The sequence below is a fragment of the Priceomyces carsonii genome (genome assembly GCF_900007245.1).
Source record: "Priceomyces carsonii strain CBS4050 genome assembly, scaffold: Debaryomyces_carsonii_scaffold_2, whole genome shotgun sequence".
In the NCBI taxonomy this organism is placed as follows: domain Eukaryota; kingdom Fungi; phylum Ascomycota; class Pichiomycetes; order Serinales; family Debaryomycetaceae; genus Priceomyces; species Priceomyces carsonii.
In genome coordinates, this window is record NW_026946675.1 from 592,549 (window position 1) to 613,607 (window position 21,059).

Consider the following 21,059-nt stretch of genomic DNA (forward strand, 5'->3'; position numbering starts at 1 on the left):
TGATTCCACATTCCGTTATTATTATTATTATTATTATTATTATTATTGTTGTTATTACTTTGGCTGTAATTCATGTTCGGTATTTCCCCAGATAAAGATGAAGGACGACTAAAATCTCTCATTCTAGGGACCTCTTTAGCTTAATTTTTTCTATCTTTTCAAATTTCTTGCTTTAGCACTGAACTTTTCTATAAATCTCCTATTTTCTATTCAAACCTGTAGCTGTTCTTTCATGTCTGAAATGTAATTTATAAATGACCTTAATTTAACACATAAAGGCAAAGCAACTTTTGTACATCAGGTGACTCAGCTAAAAAGTACGGAAAGCACAGTCTCCATTAGGTCCAACAAAAAAATATAGATCGAAATGCCTATATAGAAGCTCCCCGCCGGACCAGTAGAAGCCCCATACTTTTTTTTTTTATTTTCTGTCTAGGCTCGACTTTTGTCTATATTATTGCCATGGAATTTCCCTATCGTCTTTATGCACATATACGAACTACAATTTAGAGCGCACTAAATTTTTGAAAGCTTGGAGCATACGTAGTATTGAAATATTATCAAGAACTAAACAAAAGTAGTGGTAGGTAGCTGGTACACTAAAAAGTTAGTAACTATAAATAGTATAGAAAAAAAAACAGTAAACGGACATGATGATTAAAACAAGAAAAGTAGAAAATTAATTAGCCCTTATATACCTTGTTAGCAGCTAGTCTCAGAATAGATCATTGATACTGTTGTTGGTTTGGCATATTGCCGTTTTGAATATTTGAAAAATACTGTTGATAAACTTGCGAGTCACCATATGCGCTTTGCTGTGGAATTGGGATACCGGGTTGCGGGTGAGCACCAGGATATGGGATACCGTGTGGGATATGGGCACCTGGTGGCAATTGCTGCTGCTGAGCTTGGACTTGTTGTGCTGCCTGTACTTGCTGGGCATGATGAACTTGTGCAGCCTGCTGAGCCTGTTGCTGATGAACTGCGCTTGCATTTGCATTAGGATCAGGCAGCTCACCAGAATTGTCGTCTGATTGCTCACCCTGATCATCGCCTAACCCCTCTTCCGGAGCATTCAAACATGCCTGAATCAAGTTTTTACCCTCTGATTTTGTCACAAGTGGCTGAAGTTTTGGAGTCGTGAACGTGTACACTAAACCCGTTTCACTTACAACCAACAACAAAACTTGAGTACCAGTTAAAACAGACAATTCATATGCTTTTTTCATAATGCCCGCCTTTCTTTTTGAAAAGGTAATGTGACGTCTAGATTTATCTTGAATGAACTTGATTTCAATCTTTCTCCTTTCCTTTTGTTGTTTCCCTCCTGTTCCTTCCTCTTCGTCATCTTCGTCGCCGCCAGGGCCAGTGGCTGAAGAAGTGCCACTGAACTGAGCATTACTAGTACTTGAGTTCAAATGGTCGTCAGGATTTTCTAACTTAGAATCAGTTACTTCAGACATCTCTAGTAATATTGTTAGTAACGCCTCATTTTAAAATCATAACAAAAAACCTTCGGGGATTGAATCCAACATCTTCCTCTTCAGTAACCTTTCAGCACCATGATCTCCAATGCTATCATATTGCACATCCCTCCAGGTTATCACGATCATGATGTTAGTCTTTCACTCTGATATGTGCAACCTGACCATAATAGGAAATGGGCTGGTGCCGAATTAGGTAACACCATAGTAAGTCTTTGTCAATCGCCCTTTGAGTTCTTTAACATAGCTACGCATTTGAGTCCATTCATAGGTCTCACTCAAAGCTCATGTACTTGCTATACTTACTCTTTAATATGTTGAGCTTATTCTTTCTAGTTTATATTAATGTATCCACTTTTTGGTTGATAACTTAATGAAGCGGGCCAAAACAAGAGGGAGAATGCCAAATTTGGAGTTTCATAAAATAGGGTGTGCAAAATTTCATCCTCATGCGTCAAATTACTCGTTCGTGATACGTTTTACGCAGATTTATTTATCTATTATACATATGTGCACTTCTACACAGACAGAGTAATTATTACTCAAAAGCCATTAGACACTATCAGAGGCTCTATGGCGTGCATGCTATCTTCTTCTATTTTTGTTTCAGGGGCCTTGGGGCTCTCATGCCTATTTGGATCGCCATTTTGAGCAAATGAATTTTCTTTAGAATGCATGTCATGTGAGGTCTCTTCGATAGGTTCCAGACTAGGAGCCTTGGAACTCTTATTATTCAATTCATCTTCAATCTGCTTTAACTCATCCACAGTATTTGTTGTTACAGAAAGTTGGAACCAACGATTCAAAATCCTAGAAATACACCGCTTTATATCTTCATGGGGATACTGCTCTAATGGTTTCCTTATTATTAAAATCAAGACCTTAAATAGCCTGCTTTTCATCATCAAAGACTTAGGCAATGTTTTAAGTTTCGAGTCAAGAACGTTCAAGTTCTTTATTACCTCCGTTTCATTCATTTCATCATCATTTAATAGTAACTCATAACACAAATTATTATTTAGATCACTGAATTGAGTAGCGTTTTTCGCAAAGTCTTGTTGAATTTTAGAACTTGCTGGAAAATTATTAATGAAATCTTCTTGCTGCCTCTCGTTTTCGAAGATGAAATTCCCTTTATCATAGTCATAAGCTATTTCATCCAAGCCCCAATCTGAGTCATATCCTTCTAAAGACGAATCTTTTGGCTCCGTTTTCTTTTCAGGTTTAGTTTGCTTACTCGAGGAAACTTTCTTACTTCCCTTTGCTTTTGTTTTACTTGGTGCCAGTTTCTTTTGCCTTTTTTTAGAAGGCTGGTAATCGTCCTCCTCTTCCTCTTCATCGTCTTCTAATACATCATTTCTGATATCTTCTTCATCCATCCCATCGACCGCTTCCTCCTCTTCTTCATTTTCATCTTCTTGCCCATCGTCTTCAGCTTTATTTTTCGAGTTCAGCTTGCCTCTCGAGCCATATCGCACAAAATTCTCCATCTCTGGAGGATCCTTCGCTAGCTTGTATGCTCTGTATAATAGCTGATCTTTTCTCCTTTTCCTATCGACAGATAAATATTTCTCAATCTGATCATCATTAAGTAGTTTGAGTTCTTGATTTTTGATCCAAATATAAGTATCATCGCTGAAAAACCTGACTGGTAAAATCTCAATTGGCTTGGAATTCTTTTTTTTTGATTGCTTCTTGATTGATTTTGGTTTCTTTTCCATTAAATTATCCGGTAATATGCTTTCGTCTAGCACCATAGCTGGCCAAGGAGGATAGCCCTTGACCTTAGCCAAAACTACTGTCAGAGGTATGAATGGTGAACTCGACATCTCTTTTTCTTTCGTTTGAGGAGTTATAGTTGATGATATAGTATCGGACACACCTGCTTCTGACGACATAATTTAATTGAAAGTTTGTAGATACTATATCATGTTGATCAGCGGTCAAATCTCGAGCATCTTATAGCGAAGAGGATTATTTGTGAAATGCACTATAATACTGTATATTGATAACTCTACGTAATAATCCAGGGTATACGACATCATGCTAATTTCAAACTTGATTATCAATTTCCAGTTGAGGCTTCATCTTATGACTTTACTTATCAAAGTATTTAATTTCAAAATGAACAACCTTGAAGCTTAGACTTGAATGCTAAATAACACCCTTTCAAGGCAAAGAAATTGTAATTCTTTGCATTCATCTCTAAATCAGGAGTGACAACCTTTCATCATCTGTGAGGGCATCTGTCTAATTATTAGATCAAATTGTCCCAGATATGCAACATGCCATCTCCACTAGAGCTGACTAGTCTATTAGAATTTGAGGCAAACCGAACTATATTTAATATACCTGACTCTTTTGAATCCAGTATCTTTGGATGCAATTCCTTTGCCTTGTAAATGTGATCCGGGTCATCGAAATAAAAGCTCCATAAATGAATTGTGCCATATTCTGAAGCCCCTGCAATGTAATATAAGCCATTACTGTAATAGTCTTTTATGAGTTGAGAATTGAGCTTGTAAGAAGCCAGGCATGGTTCGCTTAATTTCAACATCCTTTTAGAGCTTTTGAAATCAATTAACTCTATTAATCCTATATCAAAGGTAATCAAGAGCCCCTCTTCATAACCGTCAATACTGGTGATACTACCATTAACAAACAGGTCCGTTATTAAGTTCTGATTTCTCAAATCAATTGAGTACATGTTGCCGTTCGAACTTCCTATAGATAAGATGTTGTTTTCTTGAAAATTCAAGGTATTTAAATTGTCATCACCTGCTGCAAGCGAAAATATGGGTCTACTTCTTTGTTTTTGACGCAAATCGAAGAACTTCACCCTATGATTTGTTCCACAAACTGCAACAAGGTTGTCATTAAGGATGGAACTATCCATTATCTGATCCCTCACTGTATCTTCGGATTCGCTAGCTACAAGCTTCTGAACCTTCTGTTGCTTAACTATGTCCCATAGAACAACCACATCATTTGAGGTAGAACAGAAAAAGTCCCGCGTTTTTGCAATGGCGATGCTATTGACAGCATTGGTATGCTCCTTTGGTAATGTCTGGCTATAAGATTCCAGCAAATTATGTAGCTTGACTAAGAAGTCATTTCCACCTCCTGTTATTGCAAATTGAGTATTCTCTACGAGTCGTAATGAGTTTACTGAGGAATTCTTGTGGGCTTCTATGGAGAAGTAGTTCATTGATTTCCCTGTATTTAAATTAAAGTCGGTATACGTATTCGAATATACAATCGCGATACAATCGCGAGTGATTCGTGAACACAGTTCTCGATCACTCCTCAAGTACGAAACCGACTAATTACAGATTCTTTTGTGCCATGCTGTTTTCTGTGTATCTTACGAGAATGTTGAGAGTGTGGTGTTGTGCCCATTATTTCGTTACTACGTGGGTATTCTACGCGAGTGTTTTCGTTGATTTTCTAATTTGATACTTACATTTAGAAGCCCTTAACTTTCAATGAAGCCGTAGACTAAAGAGCGTGAACGTGAACGTGGGAAGTCTCGTACTCGGCTTTTATATGCTAACACTTTGTCTCCTCATCAGAGCGATTAGGCTAGATGTTCGATACTTTATACAGAGCTAAAATGTAAATGCGCATGAAAAAAGTGTAATAATACATCGAACAGATGTATGTTCTTTTAACATCTTAGCTGTAGATAGTTTAAGGCACTATATATTATAAGAATTCAATTATAAGGAGTTTAAGATCTAGAGCATTTTGAGCTAAATAGAATTCTTTCCTCATGATCGTACGTTCTTTTATATTATTGCTCATCCATTTAGTGGTCGTGTTGGCAGTACCCTTTAAATCGACAGGAAGAAATGATCCAAGAAAGCAGTTTATTTCATCAAATTTGCCAGGTCTATATGAAAATATACCTAAAAATGAAATCCCATTAATGTTCTCTGGGCAACTAAAGCTATATGAGGAAAATAATACTCATCTTTATTATTGGAAGTACAGTGACCAGAATAAGCTTCCGGAGAACAAGAAACGTTCTATCTTTTGGCTAAATGGTGGACCTGGGTGCTCCAGTATGGATGGTGCCCTCATGGAAGCGGGTCCCTTCAGGATCAATGATGAATTGAAGGTGACATATAATAATGGCTCATGGCATAAGCTAGCTGATATGATCTTCGTTGATCAGCCCGCAGGAACGGGTTTTAGCTTTTCTGATGAGTATTCAAAAACCTTAGATGAATCTACAGCAGTTTTTATGAAGTTCTTGGAGAAGTATTTTGAAGTCTTTCCTGAAGAACTTGATAATGAAGTTTACATAGCGGGCGAGAGTTATGCGGGTCAATATATTCCTTATATTGCTGAACGTGTTTTGAAACGAAACAAAGAATTGAAGAAGAACGAAAAGATTTATAATCTTAAGGGTCTTCTAATTGGAAATGGGTGGATCTCTCCTGTGGATCAAGGATTGTCTTATCTACCGTTTTCTTATCAGGCGGGTCTTATAAGAGAAGATAACAGTAGGTGGGGTGAGCTTTTACGTAAACAGGAACGTTGCCAGAAACTCAGAGACAAAATCGATGGTGCTCAGGATTTAAATACCGCCCTAAAGTATGAAGATCAAGAAAACGTTTGTGAGAATATCCTTACTACTATTTTAGAAGCTACTAGCGAAGACAACCAATGCATAAACATGTATGATTATACTCTACGTGACTCATATCCTTCTTGTGGAATGAATTGGCCTCCTGACTTGAAGAATGTGAATCCATTTCTTAGAGATGACAAGGTGATGGAAGATTTGAACATAGCCCATAAGGCTAAATGGATGGAATGCAGTGGAAAAGTATCAAGAAATCTTGATTCTAACCCTGTGCCATCTATATATTTATTGCCCAAGATTTTATCAGAAATTCCCATTGTTCTCTTCAATGGTAATAGAGATATCATTTGCAATTACCTTGGCACAGAAAATTTAATTAAAAGGTTGGAATGGAATGGTAAGGTAGGTTTTTCTGAGGATACAGAAGCCATGAATTGGATATATGACAATAAAACTGCAGGGTATATCAAATCAGAAAGAAATCTAACTTTTATAAATGTTTTTGATTCATCTCACATGGTGCCTTTCGACAAGCCCGATGTATCAAGGTCTTTGATCGATATAATCACTGGTAATTTTGATATTGAGTCTCGAAATGAGGGCAAGAGTTCCTTAATCACATACAAAATTGGACTTCGTCATATGATGAAGAGCGAAGGACAGGGAGGAGAGCCTCTGCCTGTTCAGTCTACCCCTGCTATTTCATCATCCGCTGATTTGCCATCTTCAGAAACCGATGACCTGGATAAAGCTGGCAACAATTCAGAGAACGGACGGGAGCAAAATTCCAGTAAGATTACAAGGCTTATTCAACTTTTGGTTCTCCTTGTCCTCGTATGGGGTGTTTATGTATTGTATTCCTCCTACAAATCAAGACCTTCTTCGATTATTAAAAGCGGTCCTTCTTCGGGTAAAAAGAAAAATGTACAATGGGCAGATCAATTGAGACAATTCCAAGAAGATGATATAGGAAATCAACCTCCAAAACAAGGCTTTTTCATGAAAACTTTCAGTAAACTTAGAGGAGCTGACCCCAATGGAGTTTATTCTCCAGCTTCGAATAAGTACGAGGATATAGAGTTGGGTGAACATGTAAATCAAAATAACGCCCATAACGATGATGATTTTATTATAGAAAGCGAAGACGAAACTGAATTGCCTATACAAGATTATAGCGAAGAAGAGAACCAGAGTCAGCTAGATCATGATTCTAGCAGCTTCCAGCTAAAAGACTTCGAATCAAAGGAAGCCACTGGGTCTAGATAGGTATCTACATAAAATTTTTAGAACTTCAATCCATCCTTATGAATACTATTGATGTGCGCGAACCGGGGAGTTCAATTTTCTTTGATTTTTCTATCTTGAGCAGTAGCTATAACTAAAAATTTCGCAGAGTTACGACTTATCTGAAGATCGTCTGAATATAAATTTACTGAGAGGCGAAAGCTTATAGTGGTATTCTTTTCTCAAGAGTTTTGTTTATATGAAATGACTAGAATACAAGGAATTCGCTTTTTTGCTACCCAAGCAAAACAGATATTCAATATTGCAGAACCTCCTAAATATACTTTGGGGTCATTAAGATCTTTCCCTTCACTAGAGCCCCATGAGTTCATTCCGCTTCCCGATGTTTTCTTGAATGTCCCATTGCGAAGAGATCTTTTATGGAGTGCTGTTGTCTACGAAGCTGATAGAGCTAGAGTAGGATCCAACTACGTTTTAACTAAGGGCGACAAACTTTACTCCAACAGAAAACTTCATCCTCAAAAAGGCACTGGTAGAGCAAGGGTTGGTGATCACAATTCTCCTATAAGATACAATGAAATAAAGGCCCATGGTATTAAGGCTCCTCATGACTGGTCTACGTTATTGCCAAAAAAAATATACAGCAAAGCATTTCAAAGCGCATTTTCAGATCAGTATAGAAACGGAAAGCTCTTCATTATCGGAGGTCTGAAAAGCGGCACATCAGATGAAGTAATTGTAGATTTCATGTATGAACATCCAGAGGCAACTAAACAATTTGTTGATCGCCATGATTTGAGGAACTTGAGCTTGTTGTTTATCACTGACGTCCAAAGAGATAATTTAATCAAATCCACGGAGGCTATTGGTAAAAAGGCTGATGTTCTTGTGAAGGAAGCCGTGGAGGTCAGAGATATTTTAAAGGCAAACAGGATCTTCATTGAGTTGCCGGCACTACAATGGTTCATCTCAAAATATTCGGTCGAATAACTAGAACTCATCTCGCGCATTTCTCTCTAGAAGTATGTACTTGTATATATTTAAACGATCAATTGTAATTACTTTGATTTTAAATACTTCGGAATGAACTACAAAATGATAAATTAGGTGTGTTGCTCGTACCTGAACGATTGTAGCTAGATGCTTATTTTGTGGTAATAGCCCTATTCACGTGATAATAAAACTATTCTATTTAATTCAATTCAATTTTCATTACAAAAATTTTCAAAGATTATATGCAGAATTTGGAGAGCTGTCGGTGGGAAAAAGTATATGAAAAATTGAATAAGGAAAAGTTTAAAGATAAATAAGTTCAATAAATTGTTCAGACTAATTTACAAGAATCCTACAAGATGTCGTTAGTTGTCCAGGAAGAAGGTTCATTTCAACATATTTTACGGTAAGTTTAACTTTAGAGAGAGAGATGTTTCGTCAAAATTGAATTAAATGCCGTAGTTCGTGTCATCACTGATTAATATCTGGCACAAGTTAAATAAGAAAGATCTTAAGGCTGTGGTATATACATCTGAAGTATTGGGGTCTTCATTATTGGTCACTCATATGGAGTCATTTAAGATACTGGCGGTTGAAAACTTCGTAATATGTATGTTTTCATCATTATAGCAATCTGAAGTTATTTGAGCTACTCGTAACTCGATTTTTACAAACATTTCACTTCCTAGCAGTTCATAGTATGTTTTACTAACATTCCATCTAGTTTGTTGAATACCAACATTGATGGTAGAATCAAAATTATGTACGCCTTGACCAAGATCAGAGGTGTTGGTCGTCGTTACGCTAACTTGGTTTGCAAGAAGGCGGACGTCGATTTGATGAAGCGTGCAGGTGAATTGACCCAAGAAGAGTTAGAGAGAATTGTTACCATTATGCAAAACCCAACCAATTATAAGATTCCAGCTTGGTTCTTAAACAGACAGAAGGACCAAGTTGACGGTAAGGACTACCATGTCTTAGCCAATAACTTGGAATCCAAGTTAAGAGATGATTTAGAAAGATTAAAGAAGATCAGATCTCACCGTGGTATCAGACACTTCTGGGGATTAAAGGTCAGAGGTCAACACACCAAGACAACCTCTCGTGGTCGTTAATTTTAAGTTACTTGGTTCAACAACTTTTAACTCAGCTCATTATTTGTTAAAATGAACTAGGATTTTCTTTTAGTGTTCATATAACCTCCATGTAATTTAATAAAATTATACGTTTCATAAGCTCTTATATAGACAAAAGTAATCTCAGTTGGTATGAGTTTAAAAGTAAGATGCAATCTGGTAATATATGTTGATTCGTTTCAATTAATGCTGTTGAGTTGGGCGTCGCGTTAACTTTTAACTTGCTCCCAGGCTTTGTCATGTTCATGGGTTATTATATTAATACCCGATTCTAGTACCTTCTTGAAGATATTAATGGACTGAAACTTTAAGCGGAGGTATTACGGTATCAACCATTTGCGATAATAGGGTGGTATCTATATACTGTTGAAAAATGCTACGAATCTTTAGAGACAGTTTTTTAATGATTCGAAAAATTTTATTTTGACTACTTCCAATTTCCTGTTCTCAAAGACAATAAGTTTTCGACACATTCGCTGTCTTTCACTTTTTTGTTTGTCTTTGATATGTTGATGTTTATCTCTCCAAGCGGTTGTCTGGTGCTTGGAAAGTTATTTAAAATGCTATTAATGCTAGTTTTAGAACTTAAGCTTTCCTTCTCACTGAAACCGTTCAATTTTTGATTCTTAGCAGTTGATGGTGATCTAGTAGCTGGAGTCAATTTGAAAGTCATTGTACTTGAGCTCGTCGAATTTAGAAACTCTGGTTGTTTTTTCCTCGTCTCATTCAAGACTAAAGTGTTAATACTGTCAACAGAAGTGCTCGATTCTTCATTGATAAACGATGAATTTGGCGTTATCAATTGTTTGACCGTCTTATTTGCTAGTGGTGTAACCGTGGAACTGTGAGGATTCAGAAAAACTGGTATCGAATTAGATCTATATGTGACTGGAGACTGGTTATCGATAACAGTAGGGCTGTTTATGAAAGATTGTGACTTACCAAGGACTGGTTTAACCGGTGTTGAAGAAACCAATGTCGCAGACACTGGCGGAGTCGGTGGAAGAACAGTTACTTCCCTTTCACAGTTACTTTGTTTTCTAAGACTTTGCCTTTTATTTTGAAACCATATTTGAACAGCTTTTTCTGACATTGATAGTCTGCTGGCAATCTCAATTCTTCTTGATTTATTAGGAGTTGAGCCTAAATCAAATTCTGTGTTCAAAATGGATAACTCATTTGGTGATGTTCTTCTTCTCTTTCTTCTGGCAAGTGGAATATTGTCAATGCTTGGCTCTTGTGATGGAAAAGTGGCAGGAGAGTGAGAAATAAATGCGAAAGCTTTTGATTCCACACTAGATCTTCTTAGTTGCTTTTTGATTGAGTTACTTCTACTGTCCTCTCTCTTGATTTTACAGACTTGAATTTCTTCGGATTGCTTGCATTCCACTTCTCCAACTCTTGGTCTTGAAAATCCAGCGTGTGATTCTGACTGCCTTATGTGGGGTTGATACCTTATTGCAACATTAGCATCTGTTTGCACCCTAGGCGTCTTGTCTAGAATATCCGCAGCTAGTATTGGATTTTCGGGAGGACTTTCTGGCTTGTTCAAAGAAAGTATAGACGACAATGGCGGTAAAACTGTCTTCCCATAGTTTGTTGGAGTCGATGGTAACATTGGTCTTTTGGGCGTTTGTACATACATTTTGACAATCGCGGCTAACTCTTGATCGTTAGCTCTATTTTACAACTATTAGAACTTAATGCTGTGCCTTTACCTGAAGCTTATATATATAATAAAACTCCTTCGAGGCTCACATATGTTTACTGCGATCCACGCTACCGAACTTTTCTATTTAATTAGATGCTTTTAGGACTTTAAAACGAAGAATCGCGATTCATATATCTGATTTGGACAAATTAACTGCATTATAGTAGAAAGGTAAACAAATACCCAAACCGCGACTTATAGTCAATTGACAACGCTATCCAGTTTCGCGCTTCGTTAATTTAAAAGTGTATTGTTCGTTTAACTGAATTAGGTTATATGATTACCTGACTCGGCAATAACCAGTTGAGAGAAGATATGCCAATCTAGAAAAACTATTCAGGTCTAATGATTGGCAGGGGTAGAAAATCGTTCCTCAACCCGAAGCACTACGATGCGCGGAATGATTAATAATGGGCCAACATTATAGCTGATGGCTACTCAAGTAAGACAGTCCTAGATATAGGTGATATAGGTGATGCATATAGAGAAGATGGGCATTGACCTTGACTTTTTGCAACTTTCTGTATCGTCGTCCGGTGAGCCCTTTATAGCCGGCCAAGAATGTCGCATATCGGCGTTTTCAATGTCGTTACTAAAATCCTGGAACTTGCACGTGTGTGCTCGAGGAAATGGAGTTAACAACTTAGCTAATGACAAAGCTTGTCAAAACAGAACTTTGTGAATAGAAAGTTGTGACGTTCCAGGGACGGCCCAGAGAAAAATAGCACAAACCTTCAGCCTCACATAGAGCTTATAAATTTCACAGCAAGGACTTTGAGGAAGATAACGCCAATTCGCATACTAGAGTTATCAAGGAGCTTAAAGCAAGCAAGATAATAGATCAATAGGATATGGTCCCTGGTGAACTGGGCATATGGAAATACGCTTGGTATCTCGTTTTCGTTTTAGTTGTATATTTCATAGCTGAAAGACATCGAGATGGGACTGCCCAATTAGAAGATAACTTACACTACGAAACGCTTCAAGTTGAGCTGATAGAACTAAATGAAGAGAAGAAAAATGCTTTGATTGAGCTCGGTTTAACACCAAGAGATCCACTAAAGATTTTCATGTCAAACGGAAAAGAGAAGACTTTGCATGGACGTTTTTTGCACATTACTGACATTCATCCGGATCCTTTTTATAAGAAGGGGACCAGTCACGATAAGCTTTGTCATCTGGGTAAGGGAGATGCGGGAAAGTATGGGGATGCAATTTTAGGATGTGATAGCCCGATGAGTCTAATGAATGCAACAATTGAATGGATAAAGGAAAATTTGCAAGACAAAATTGACTTTATAATCTGGACGGGGGATAACGTTCGACATGATAACGACAGAAAGTATCCTAGAACTGAAGAAAGCATTTTCCAAATGAATGAGCTCTTGAGTGACATAATGTTTGAGACATTTAAGAATCATGACCCTGCCAATCCAAAAAACATGAAAATAGACTTGATTCCTTCTTTGGGAAACAACGATGTGTATCCTCATAATATGTTTGCTCCTGGCCCAACATTACAAACTCGTGAAATGTTTAGGATTTGGAAAGACTACATCCCACCTTCACAATTACATGTTTTCAATAGAGGTGCATATTTCTTCCAAGAAGTTATTCCTGATCAATTGGCTATTTTATCAATTAATACTTTGTATCTATATCAATCCAATCCTTTAGCTGATAATTGTGACAAAAAAAAACAACCAGGCTATAAGCTATTCGAGTGGTTGGGCTACGTCTTAAAAGAAATGAGGGTGAGGAAAATGAAGGTGTGGTTGACTGGTCATGTTCCGCCTAACGAAAAGAATTACGACGTTTCATGCTTACGAAAGTATATTGCTTGGACGCACGAGTATAGAGATGTCATTGTTGGCGGCTTATATGGACATATGAATTTGGATCACTTTATTCCTCTTGATTCTGTGGCTGCCTACAAGTCGATTAGACGTGACCTTGGTCCTGAAGTTGCTTTAGATGATCTCTTTGAAAATGAAGAAATGATGAGTATAATGGATGACACTGAGCCTTTAAAAGGTACTGAATTTGGGTCTGAAATAAGCATAAAAGCGGGTATACCATATAATAAAGTTAGATATATGGATGGCCTTCGAGAAGACCTTTATGCTGCAGTAAAGGGACGCAAAAAAAGTGGGAAAATGAGTGAAAGATATTCAATTGCCCATGTAAGTGCTAGTGTCGTTCCAACTTTCAATCCAGGCTTGAGAGTTTGGGAGTACAATACTACTGACCTTGACTCACTTCTAAACAAAGAACATAGGCTGTCCGATTCTTGGGAATCATTCTTTGTGGGCCTTGAAAAATTAATGGAGACTTTCGATAAATATGATATTGAGGAAGAAAATATTCAAGGGAAAAAAAAACTGAATGCTAAAAAGAAAAAGAAAGACAAAGCTCTTCCTCCTAAGATGCCTTCCAACTTACCTCTTGGGCCTGCTTATTCTCCCCAGACATTTACTCCTCTCCGTTATGTTCAGTACTATGCCGACTTAGAAAGTATTAATAACAATAAGAAAAAATTCAAATACGAACTAGAGTATTCCACTGACAAAGAATATGGGTTGAAAGATTTAACTACAGATCTGTGGATCCAACTTGCCAGAAAGCTAGGAAAACCTGTTAAAAATAAAAAGAAATCTAAGTCCCAGATCGGGACAGAGACGGGAAACATGAATGTTGATAAGCTTGAAAAGATGTGGAAAGCGTTTCTTAAACATGCTTTTACTAGTAGTGGATACGAGCTCAAAGGATTTGGTTAAGTTAATATTTAGAACATATACAGTATTAGATATGAGTTATTGTAACAATAGATATTTCAGCTTATACTTTAGCACGTGCTGAATACGAGGGCTTGCAAATTTTAGTTTTTGTGTAACTTCATTTTGGTGAAAAATTTTGATGGGTGTCTGTCAGGTTCTCACCAGTACGTAATTTTTCATTGAAGTTCAGAGTTTCTTTTAAGAAAACTATTTGTTATAAACTATTTGGGACCATTAAATACTCCTATCGTCAATCAAATTAAAAGTCGAAATGGGTGGTACTCGTGAAAAGAAAGCTCAATACTTCACCAAGTTAAGAGAATTGTTAGAAAACTACAAGTCAATCTTCATTGTCGGCGTTGATAATGTCTCTTCTCAGCAAATGCATGAAATCAGAAAGGCTTTAAGAAAAGATGCTGTTGTTTTAATGGGAAAGAACACTATGGTTAGAAGAGCCTTGAGACAATTCATATCTGAATTGCCAGAATACGAGAAGTTGTTGCCATTCGTCAAAGGTAATGTCGGTTTCATTTTCACTAACAGTGACTTAAAAGAAATTAGAGATGTCGTTGTTTCCAACGTTGTTGCTGCACCAGCTAAAGCTGGTGCAGTCGCACCAAAGGACGTTTGGATTCCGGCTGGTAACACTGGTATGGAACCTGGTAAGACTTCTTTCTTCCAAGCTTTAGGTGTTCCAACCAAGATTGCTAGAGGTACCATCGAAATTGTTTCAGATGTTAAGGTTGTCGGAACTAATGCTAAAGTCGGACCTTCAGAAGCTACTTTGTTGAATATGTTGAATATCTCTCCTTTCACTTACGGTATGTCTGTTGTCCAAGTTTATGACAATGGCCAGGTTTTCCCATCGTCCATCTTGGATATCACAGATGACGAATTAGTCAGCCACTTTGTTTCTGCGATTAACACTATCGCATCGATCTCTTTGGCCGTTGGTTACCCAACATTACCGTCTGTTGGTCACTCAATTGTAAATCATTACAAGAATGTTTTAGCTTTATCTATTGCAACTGATTACACCTTCGAAGGTTCAGAGGCTATTAAGGACAGGTTAGCTAACCCAGATGCTTATGCTGCTGCTGCTCCTGCTGCTGCTGCCGCTTCAAACGAAGCTGCTGCTGAAGAAGAAGCACCTGCTGAAGACGCTGAAGAATCCGATGACGACATGGGATTCGGTTTATTTGATTAAACTCTATAGAAAACTAAATAGCTTATTTTCTATTCCCTTCATTGTGGTAGCTTACTACTAATAAAATTTTCTATACAAACTTATCTTAAATTAGAAATTTTTTTTATTGCGAAATTTGTGGTGGGGACCACAATAAGATCTCAATTTGCAACAATCACATAGATCAGATGAAATTAGTCTTATTAGCATGTCTTCGAGTTTCAACTCCAAAATTAGTACCTTAAATGACACACATCCTACATTAAGACAGTATTACGTAGAGCCATTAACAAAGAGATTTACGATATGCATAGCAAAAATTGACTTGATCATAGATGATGCACCTTATAGTAATATTGATGATCTTGCAGATAAATATGAAGAAGTAGAAGAGTTATTGGTTCAATTTTTAACTTTATCAAGGGAAATTGATGATGGCGAGACTGATACTTTAGGACTACTTGCGGTCAAACTATCTAAAATCTTAAAAGTTTTAGTACTTCAATCATATTTAATACGGTACTTACTGAATTTTGACGTTATGTATGAATTTATGAAGACCAGCACTATACTAGATTCTTTAGTAAGGTTATTATGTTTTTCCTATGGTATTTTACCATTTAATCCTAAAAGAATCAAAATTGAGGACGAAACAACGAGCCTGCTAATTTTGAATTTTACCAAATTGCAGACTAAATGTTCCAATATTATGAATCGTAGAAATGGGCAATTGCATATTCAAGATACTTTCAAAGTGTCAAAAGTGAAAAGGCTTAAAAATTGTCAGAAAGGTACTCTAATGGGTATCACTGCCTTAGAAAAGCGTTCAGTCCCTGTTCCAAATTCGAGTCCTGATTCCCACGAACATTTTAATGGTGTCACTAAATGTTTATTTGCAATAATTAGCAAATGCGTGGTTAGTGTCTCAATTTTGAAGTTATATGAGACTGATGTATATACAAACTGCCCTATTTCTTTTTACCTCGAGAGTTTACATGTCTTACTTCTAAACTACAAGCAACAAAGTTCTCCAAAAGGCGAGCACAAGTTAATTCTAAAATCGATCTTATCAAGGGCCCTCAAAGAGTCAGATTCTGACTCTTTGGAAAATTATAAACCGGTAATTCGATTATATCACGAAATCTTGGATGCTGACACTGCCTTGGAAGAAGAATCGAGCTTTTTTAAGAAAACAGTTTTGAAATTGACAGAGAATCAACCAAAAGTTATTGAGTATAATAATTACAAATATTACATTGAAAAACAAGTGAAGGAGCCGGAATGGGTCAATGTTTTCTTCGGGGAGCTGAAGGGTATACAAAATCGCATTGATGATCACAAACTGATTCGATTTCAAGGAGAAAATACAGAAACAGTGACTCTGGTACTTGCACATGACTTTGACACCACTGATTTACAGCAGCCTAAAAGGAGGGATGCAAAAACAGTGCTCAAATCGTTCATTACTTTCAAATCCTCAAAGCTTCCGAAGAAATCTTGTAAAAAATGTAGATTTTTTCCATGGCATAACAGATTTCATAAAGATTCAGCATTTAATTAGTATACATGACTATTCATTATTTACAAGTGATCTTTCGGTTCAATCAATCCCTTTTCCTAATATGCTCTCTTGGTTCTTCAAGGAATGTCTTGAGCTCACTTAAGACAGGGTGTTCGATATGTTGAGTAAGTTTACTGGGCTTTGGCCATTCTTCTGGAAGCAACCCAGCCCTTTTAAATAAGAAGTTTACACGATCTGAAACCTCAGCGCCAACACCCAACCAATACTTAGATCTCTCAAAATCAAGCTCTATATCTTTATAAGGCTTAATGCCCTCAGCTTTTTCCACTGGTGTTAATGGAACAGGTACTGGATTATAGGTACCGAGCACCTCAATGGGTAATTTATTACGGGCCGATCTCCGGTTAGCTACCACGATATTATAAAGCGGTTGATGCTTTCTTCCGAACCTTGCTAATCTGATCTTTATTGGACTTCTAGTCAGCATGATTTTATCGACTGTTCGATATAAATTTTGGAATTTTTTGTTCGTCTTACATCTCAATTTTTACGAGTAGTAAATCCTACACAAGTCATGTGACAACCAATCACGGCGAAAAAGCCTGTATATTACTTAGATGTAATTAAGTACGTGAGTATATAACTTAGAATTTTTTCCTGCTTTTAAATTTATGTTTTGGCTTCGATATTTTGGATTTATTAATATTACGGCTTCTGGAAGGTTTCTTTTCAGGAACTAAGCTGTCTTCCTCTTCAAAATCATCTGATTCGTAGTTATTTCCCGATTTTTTGAATTTAAGTTTATTTCTTTGGCCTCTGATAGGAGCCTGTTTAACTGCATCCAAGTATGCATCAATCCCAGATCCATTTTTAGTCAAAATGTCATCATCCAAATTATCATCATTAAATACCAACTTTCCATTTTTGGTTTTGAATTCCGATTTCCTATTGGAAGCTTCAGACTTCGATATAGTCTTCGGCTTTGAAGAGGAAATATGAGCTAGGGATTGGCGATCCATTAAGTCGAGTGGTTCATCGCCGGTGTCCAAAATAAACTGCTTAGCTGGACCTTTCGTTTCTGACTCGTAATTATCTTGATTATCGTCAGAATCATCAGAGTCATACAAAGCTTCCTCGTAAGCCGATACGAAATTTTTGTCACCTTCTTTGTTCTCTTGAGTGTTAGTCTGTTTATTCTTTGCTCTATTTTTAGCCTTCTTGATACTTGTAATAAGCTTCTTATCTTCCTCAGGCATTGCTTCATGAATATCTTCTATTCCAAACTTTCTAATTAACCGTTCCAATATATGCTTAACCTTCGATTTGAAGTGCCCTTTATGTTCATGGGACCATCTCATCAACTTTTCAAGCATATTACCTAAATTTGGCTTGATTATGTCGTCTGGTAACGAAAGAATCTCTACTTTCACAAATCCAATGGCAGATTTTGCAATTTCTCTGGCGTTGTGCGTTAAAAACAATTCTACCGTTGAAGCGATTTCTAATAAAGTTTCATGCGGGAGTTCATCCTTGAACTCATATACCAAGCAAGAGAGAGCAGTTATTGTTGCGGAAATCATATGGGGAGATTGTGCCGCTAAACCAGCACTCACCATAGTGAAATATTCATTCAATGTAGCCTGAGTCGGTTCAGCGCCTGAAGGGAACCCAGGAACTTTGCTGTTATCGATGACTCCCCCATTCAACATTAAATGGCCCATCTTTATTAAAATTTCATAAGAATAGGATCTAGATTTCTCGTTGACATCTTTAGTTGACATGATTATTTCCTGCAAAATCGCTGGAATAAAATATAAATTATCCTGTGGTAATAAATCAAACAATAAGGAGATAGCTGCTAAACGAGAAGGCCTTGCAGAGTTCTGGGTAGTATCCGAAGTTGTTATGAAGACTTCCACAAGATCACTGATATATTGCTGAATTGCATTTGAGCCTTTTTCAGTCTCAGCCAATTTTGTGAGGATTCTGTAAGATCTTTTCTGGAATAGTAAGTTGTCTTTTGAAGAGACTGTAGTTTGAAAAATTGCAAAAAGTGCATTGAAAGAAGATTCTGGAATATACTTCGCCATAGATACAATCAAGTCTAACATTTTTACACTCATTTTTGGAACCACATTCTTATCGCTTTGAGATTTAGACTTAAAGTCTGTAATTTCGCTATCCATTGATTCTTTAAGTAAGACACAAACTTTATTGAATGTAACTTCTAACTCATTTTTGGGTACTATTTGAAGGTAAACTTCAATTGTCTCTAAGATAAAACCCGCTGATTCAGACAAGGTGGACGAGAACACATTAAACAAGACCGATAAAATATTCGCAGCCATGGCGGATAAATACTCCAAATTCCTTTTGGATTCTTCAATTGGTAACTCTTGTAGCATCAATAAGTCGTCTTCGAGCGCACCTTCGCTGTAGATTAGGTTAGACTCCACGAGTAATTTCAAAGCATGGCATATGGGAACCCTCAAACTAATATCAGAGTACATCAAATCTGCAAGGGCCGCCGCAAATCCATCATCAAATGCTATTCTTAAATCTTTGGGAAGATCACAAAAATGTGGAAGAATTGACCAAATTTGGTCTATTATAGTTTGGAAAACTTTATTGTGAAAAGCGGCTTTTGTATCGCTATTTGATATTTTCTCTTTAAAAAAGTCAGTTAAAGGTAGTATTTCCTTCCTGTAGTAGTTCAACTCTGAAAATCTGACATTATCTCTAAGGAGTGGAAGTAGCCAAGCTCTTCCTGTTTGATTCGAGCTTCTTAAATTCAAAGGTAATACATTTAATACAACTTCCGCACCTATTGCAGATATCGAAGCTGCGATAGTCTCCTCTGCCTCTTTGTTATAAGGAAAAGTTTCTGTTTCGTTGGTCCTCCAGTCTCCAATGATTTCTAATGCTCCCAAAAGATCAGGATTGCTCCTGCTTCTTAATTTTGAGATGCAAGCTGTCACAATGCCCAAGACTTCTTTTGTAGCATGCTGGTATTTAATAGAAAGAAGCTCCTTTTCAAAATGAGCTCCTAAAAAGGAGGTCAAAGTCTCCATGAGGTCGTAAACATCAGTAGATATGCCATTCTCAGACGAAGGCTCTAATAAATATTTATCTGGAATCGTCTGGGATATGATTGCTATAAAGCATTGTGCTGCAGAATAATATATGCTCTTCGACTCGGATCCCAAAAACAGAGAAATAATAGGCAAAATGTCTGGTAGTTGTTGCAAACATACTTCAGGAGACAAAACAGAGTAGCTTTCGAGAGCTCTGGCAACGACTGCCAACCAAGAAGCTGCCAAATGGTGGTCATTGATAGAGGGTTTCAACTCAATTATTATTGTTAATACCTTGTTGAACTTCTCGATGTCTATAATATTAGACATAGATTTGAACAAGCCTTCGAAAGCAGAAAATGCAGCAGAAACCAAATATTGATCTGATGTTTTTGAGATATCGAGTAACACGTCACACAAATTCTCAATGAGGGCCGATGGCCACGAATTTGCTGAGGTTATTGAACTGATGAGTTGCAAAGCATGTATAACCTGGGAATTTGTTTCTTTATTTTGTTGCCCACTTTTCTTTCCCTTGCTGGTTTCAATCAAACTCACTAATCTCTTTAATGAAATATCTCCAACAAGAGGCGACGCGACATGTATGGGAGAAGGAGATGTTGGCGGATTCATTAATATCTTATGCACAGATTCTTGAGCTCTTCTACGGACTTTTGGTCTTGGATCAAATGATAATTCCAACAAACCAACGAGAGCTCGTTTAGGAGATACAGATCCAGAAGAGATCCATTGCTGATGATTTTGTGCCAATAACAAACTTTCTAAAGCCCCTATTGTGGATCTAACTAATGGAGCTCCTGAATCTTGATGTGTCAACGGAACAGCCAATTTTACCAATATATCTCCAAATTTAGATTGTAGCAAAGCTTTTGGAGTAAATGGAAATACGATATCTAAAAAGTATGCCGTAGACGTCGCTATATTAATATCGGTGACAGCATCCTCTGTCACTGACTCATCTAAAAGTGACAAAAATGAGACAAAATATGCCACCGGTGTCTTTTCATTCTTTTGTTCTTCTAGGTTTTCTTCAACCGCAGACAAAATAACTGCAAGATTCTTTTGATTTTCTAATTTGGAGTTGATTTGTGTTCTTATTTTCGACAACCTCTCTTCCATTAAGTCATATTCAATCGCTGTGTCTCCTTCTGGGTTATTAAATGACATATCTGACTCTTGAATCAATAATTAGTTCAAGCGATAGGATAATTTTTCATTTACATGCGCAGAGATGCTCTTCAAATTTTTTTTTTTTTTAGGTTGTGGTGCATCTATCAATTAAGACTTCTCAACTCAAAAGTCGAAAATAGTTGAAGTAT

The 21,059-nt window shown here is 37.0% G+C and overlaps 12 protein-coding genes across 12 annotated transcripts; 6 read left to right on the plus strand and 6 right to left on the minus strand.

Moving 5' to 3' along the window:
- Window positions 1-725: 725 nt before the first annotated feature.
- Window positions 726-1,463, minus strand: MCM1 (transcription factor; the record flags this gene model as incomplete). The annotated part of the gene is made up of 1 exon (XM_062951582.1): window positions 726-1,463. The coding sequence occupies one exon, from the start codon at window positions 1,461-1,463 to the stop codon at window positions 726-728; it is 738 nt and encodes a 245-aa protein (XP_062808570.1).
- Window positions 1,464-2,026: 563 nt separating this feature from the next.
- Window positions 2,027-3,382, minus strand: PRCAT00001768001 (uncharacterized protein; the record flags this gene model as incomplete). The annotated part of the gene is made up of 1 exon (XM_062951583.1): window positions 2,027-3,382. The coding sequence occupies one exon, from the start codon at window positions 3,380-3,382 to the stop codon at window positions 2,027-2,029; it is 1,356 nt and encodes a 451-aa protein (XP_062808571.1).
- A 359-nt stretch (window positions 3,383-3,741) lies between these two features.
- PRCAT00001769001 (uncharacterized protein) lies at window positions 3,742-4,692 on the minus strand (the record flags this gene model as incomplete). Its single annotated transcript, XM_062951584.1, has 1 exon — window positions 3,742-4,692. One exon carries the CDS (start codon window positions 4,690-4,692, stop codon window positions 3,742-3,744), a length of 951 nt encoding a protein of 316 aa, XP_062808572.1.
- Window positions 4,693-5,256: 564 nt separating this feature from the next.
- On the plus strand, window positions 5,257-7,341 carry PRCAT00001770001 (serine-type carboxypeptidase; the record flags this gene model as incomplete). The annotated part of the gene is made up of 1 exon (XM_062951585.1): window positions 5,257-7,341. The coding sequence occupies one exon, from the start codon at window positions 5,257-5,259 to the stop codon at window positions 7,339-7,341; it is 2,085 nt and encodes a 694-aa protein (XP_062808573.1).
- Window positions 7,342-7,563: 222 nt separating this feature from the next.
- Window positions 7,564-8,310, plus strand: YML6 (mitochondrial 54S ribosomal protein uL4m; the record flags this gene model as incomplete). The annotated part of the gene is made up of 1 exon (XM_062951586.1): window positions 7,564-8,310. The coding sequence occupies one exon, from the start codon at window positions 7,564-7,566 to the stop codon at window positions 8,308-8,310; it is 747 nt and encodes a 248-aa protein (XP_062808574.1).
- A 764-nt stretch (window positions 8,311-9,074) lies between these two features.
- RPS18 (40S ribosomal protein uS13) lies at window positions 9,075-9,428 on the plus strand (the record flags this gene model as incomplete). The annotated part of the gene is made up of 1 exon (XM_062951587.1): window positions 9,075-9,428. One exon carries the CDS (start codon window positions 9,075-9,077, stop codon window positions 9,426-9,428), a length of 354 nt encoding a protein of 117 aa, XP_062808575.1.
- A 448-nt stretch (window positions 9,429-9,876) lies between these two features.
- YOX1 (Yox1p) lies at window positions 9,877-11,094 on the minus strand (the record flags this gene model as incomplete). Its single annotated transcript, XM_062951589.1, has 1 exon — window positions 9,877-11,094. The coding sequence occupies one exon, from the start codon at window positions 11,092-11,094 to the stop codon at window positions 9,877-9,879; it is 1,218 nt and encodes a 405-aa protein (XP_062808576.1).
- Window positions 11,095-12,011: 917 nt separating this feature from the next.
- On the plus strand, window positions 12,012-13,937 carry PHM5 (endopolyphosphatase; the record flags this gene model as incomplete). The annotated part of the gene is made up of 1 exon (XM_062951590.1): window positions 12,012-13,937. The coding sequence occupies one exon, from the start codon at window positions 12,012-12,014 to the stop codon at window positions 13,935-13,937; it is 1,926 nt and encodes a 641-aa protein (XP_062808577.1).
- A 271-nt stretch (window positions 13,938-14,208) lies between these two features.
- On the plus strand, window positions 14,209-15,144 carry RPP0 (60S ribosomal protein uL10; the record flags this gene model as incomplete). The annotated part of the gene is made up of 1 exon (XM_062951591.1): window positions 14,209-15,144. One exon carries the CDS (start codon window positions 14,209-14,211, stop codon window positions 15,142-15,144), a length of 936 nt encoding a protein of 311 aa, XP_062808578.1.
- A 187-nt stretch (window positions 15,145-15,331) lies between these two features.
- PRCAT00001777001 (uncharacterized protein) lies at window positions 15,332-16,684 on the plus strand (the record flags this gene model as incomplete). Its single annotated transcript, XM_062951592.1, has 1 exon — window positions 15,332-16,684. One exon carries the CDS (start codon window positions 15,332-15,334, stop codon window positions 16,682-16,684), a length of 1,353 nt encoding a protein of 450 aa, XP_062808579.1.
- A 43-nt stretch (window positions 16,685-16,727) lies between these two features.
- Window positions 16,728-17,132, minus strand: PRCAT00001778001 (mitochondrial 37S ribosomal protein bS16m; the record flags this gene model as incomplete). Its single annotated transcript, XM_062951593.1, has 1 exon — window positions 16,728-17,132. One exon carries the CDS (start codon window positions 17,130-17,132, stop codon window positions 16,728-16,730), a length of 405 nt encoding a protein of 134 aa, XP_062808580.1.
- A 157-nt stretch (window positions 17,133-17,289) lies between these two features.
- On the minus strand, window positions 17,290-20,907 carry PRCAT00001779001 (mRNA-binding protein; the record flags this gene model as incomplete). Its single annotated transcript, XM_062951594.1, has 1 exon — window positions 17,290-20,907. One exon carries the CDS (start codon window positions 20,905-20,907, stop codon window positions 17,290-17,292), a length of 3,618 nt encoding a protein of 1,205 aa, XP_062808581.1.
- Between the last annotated feature and the right edge of the window lie 152 nt (window positions 20,908-21,059).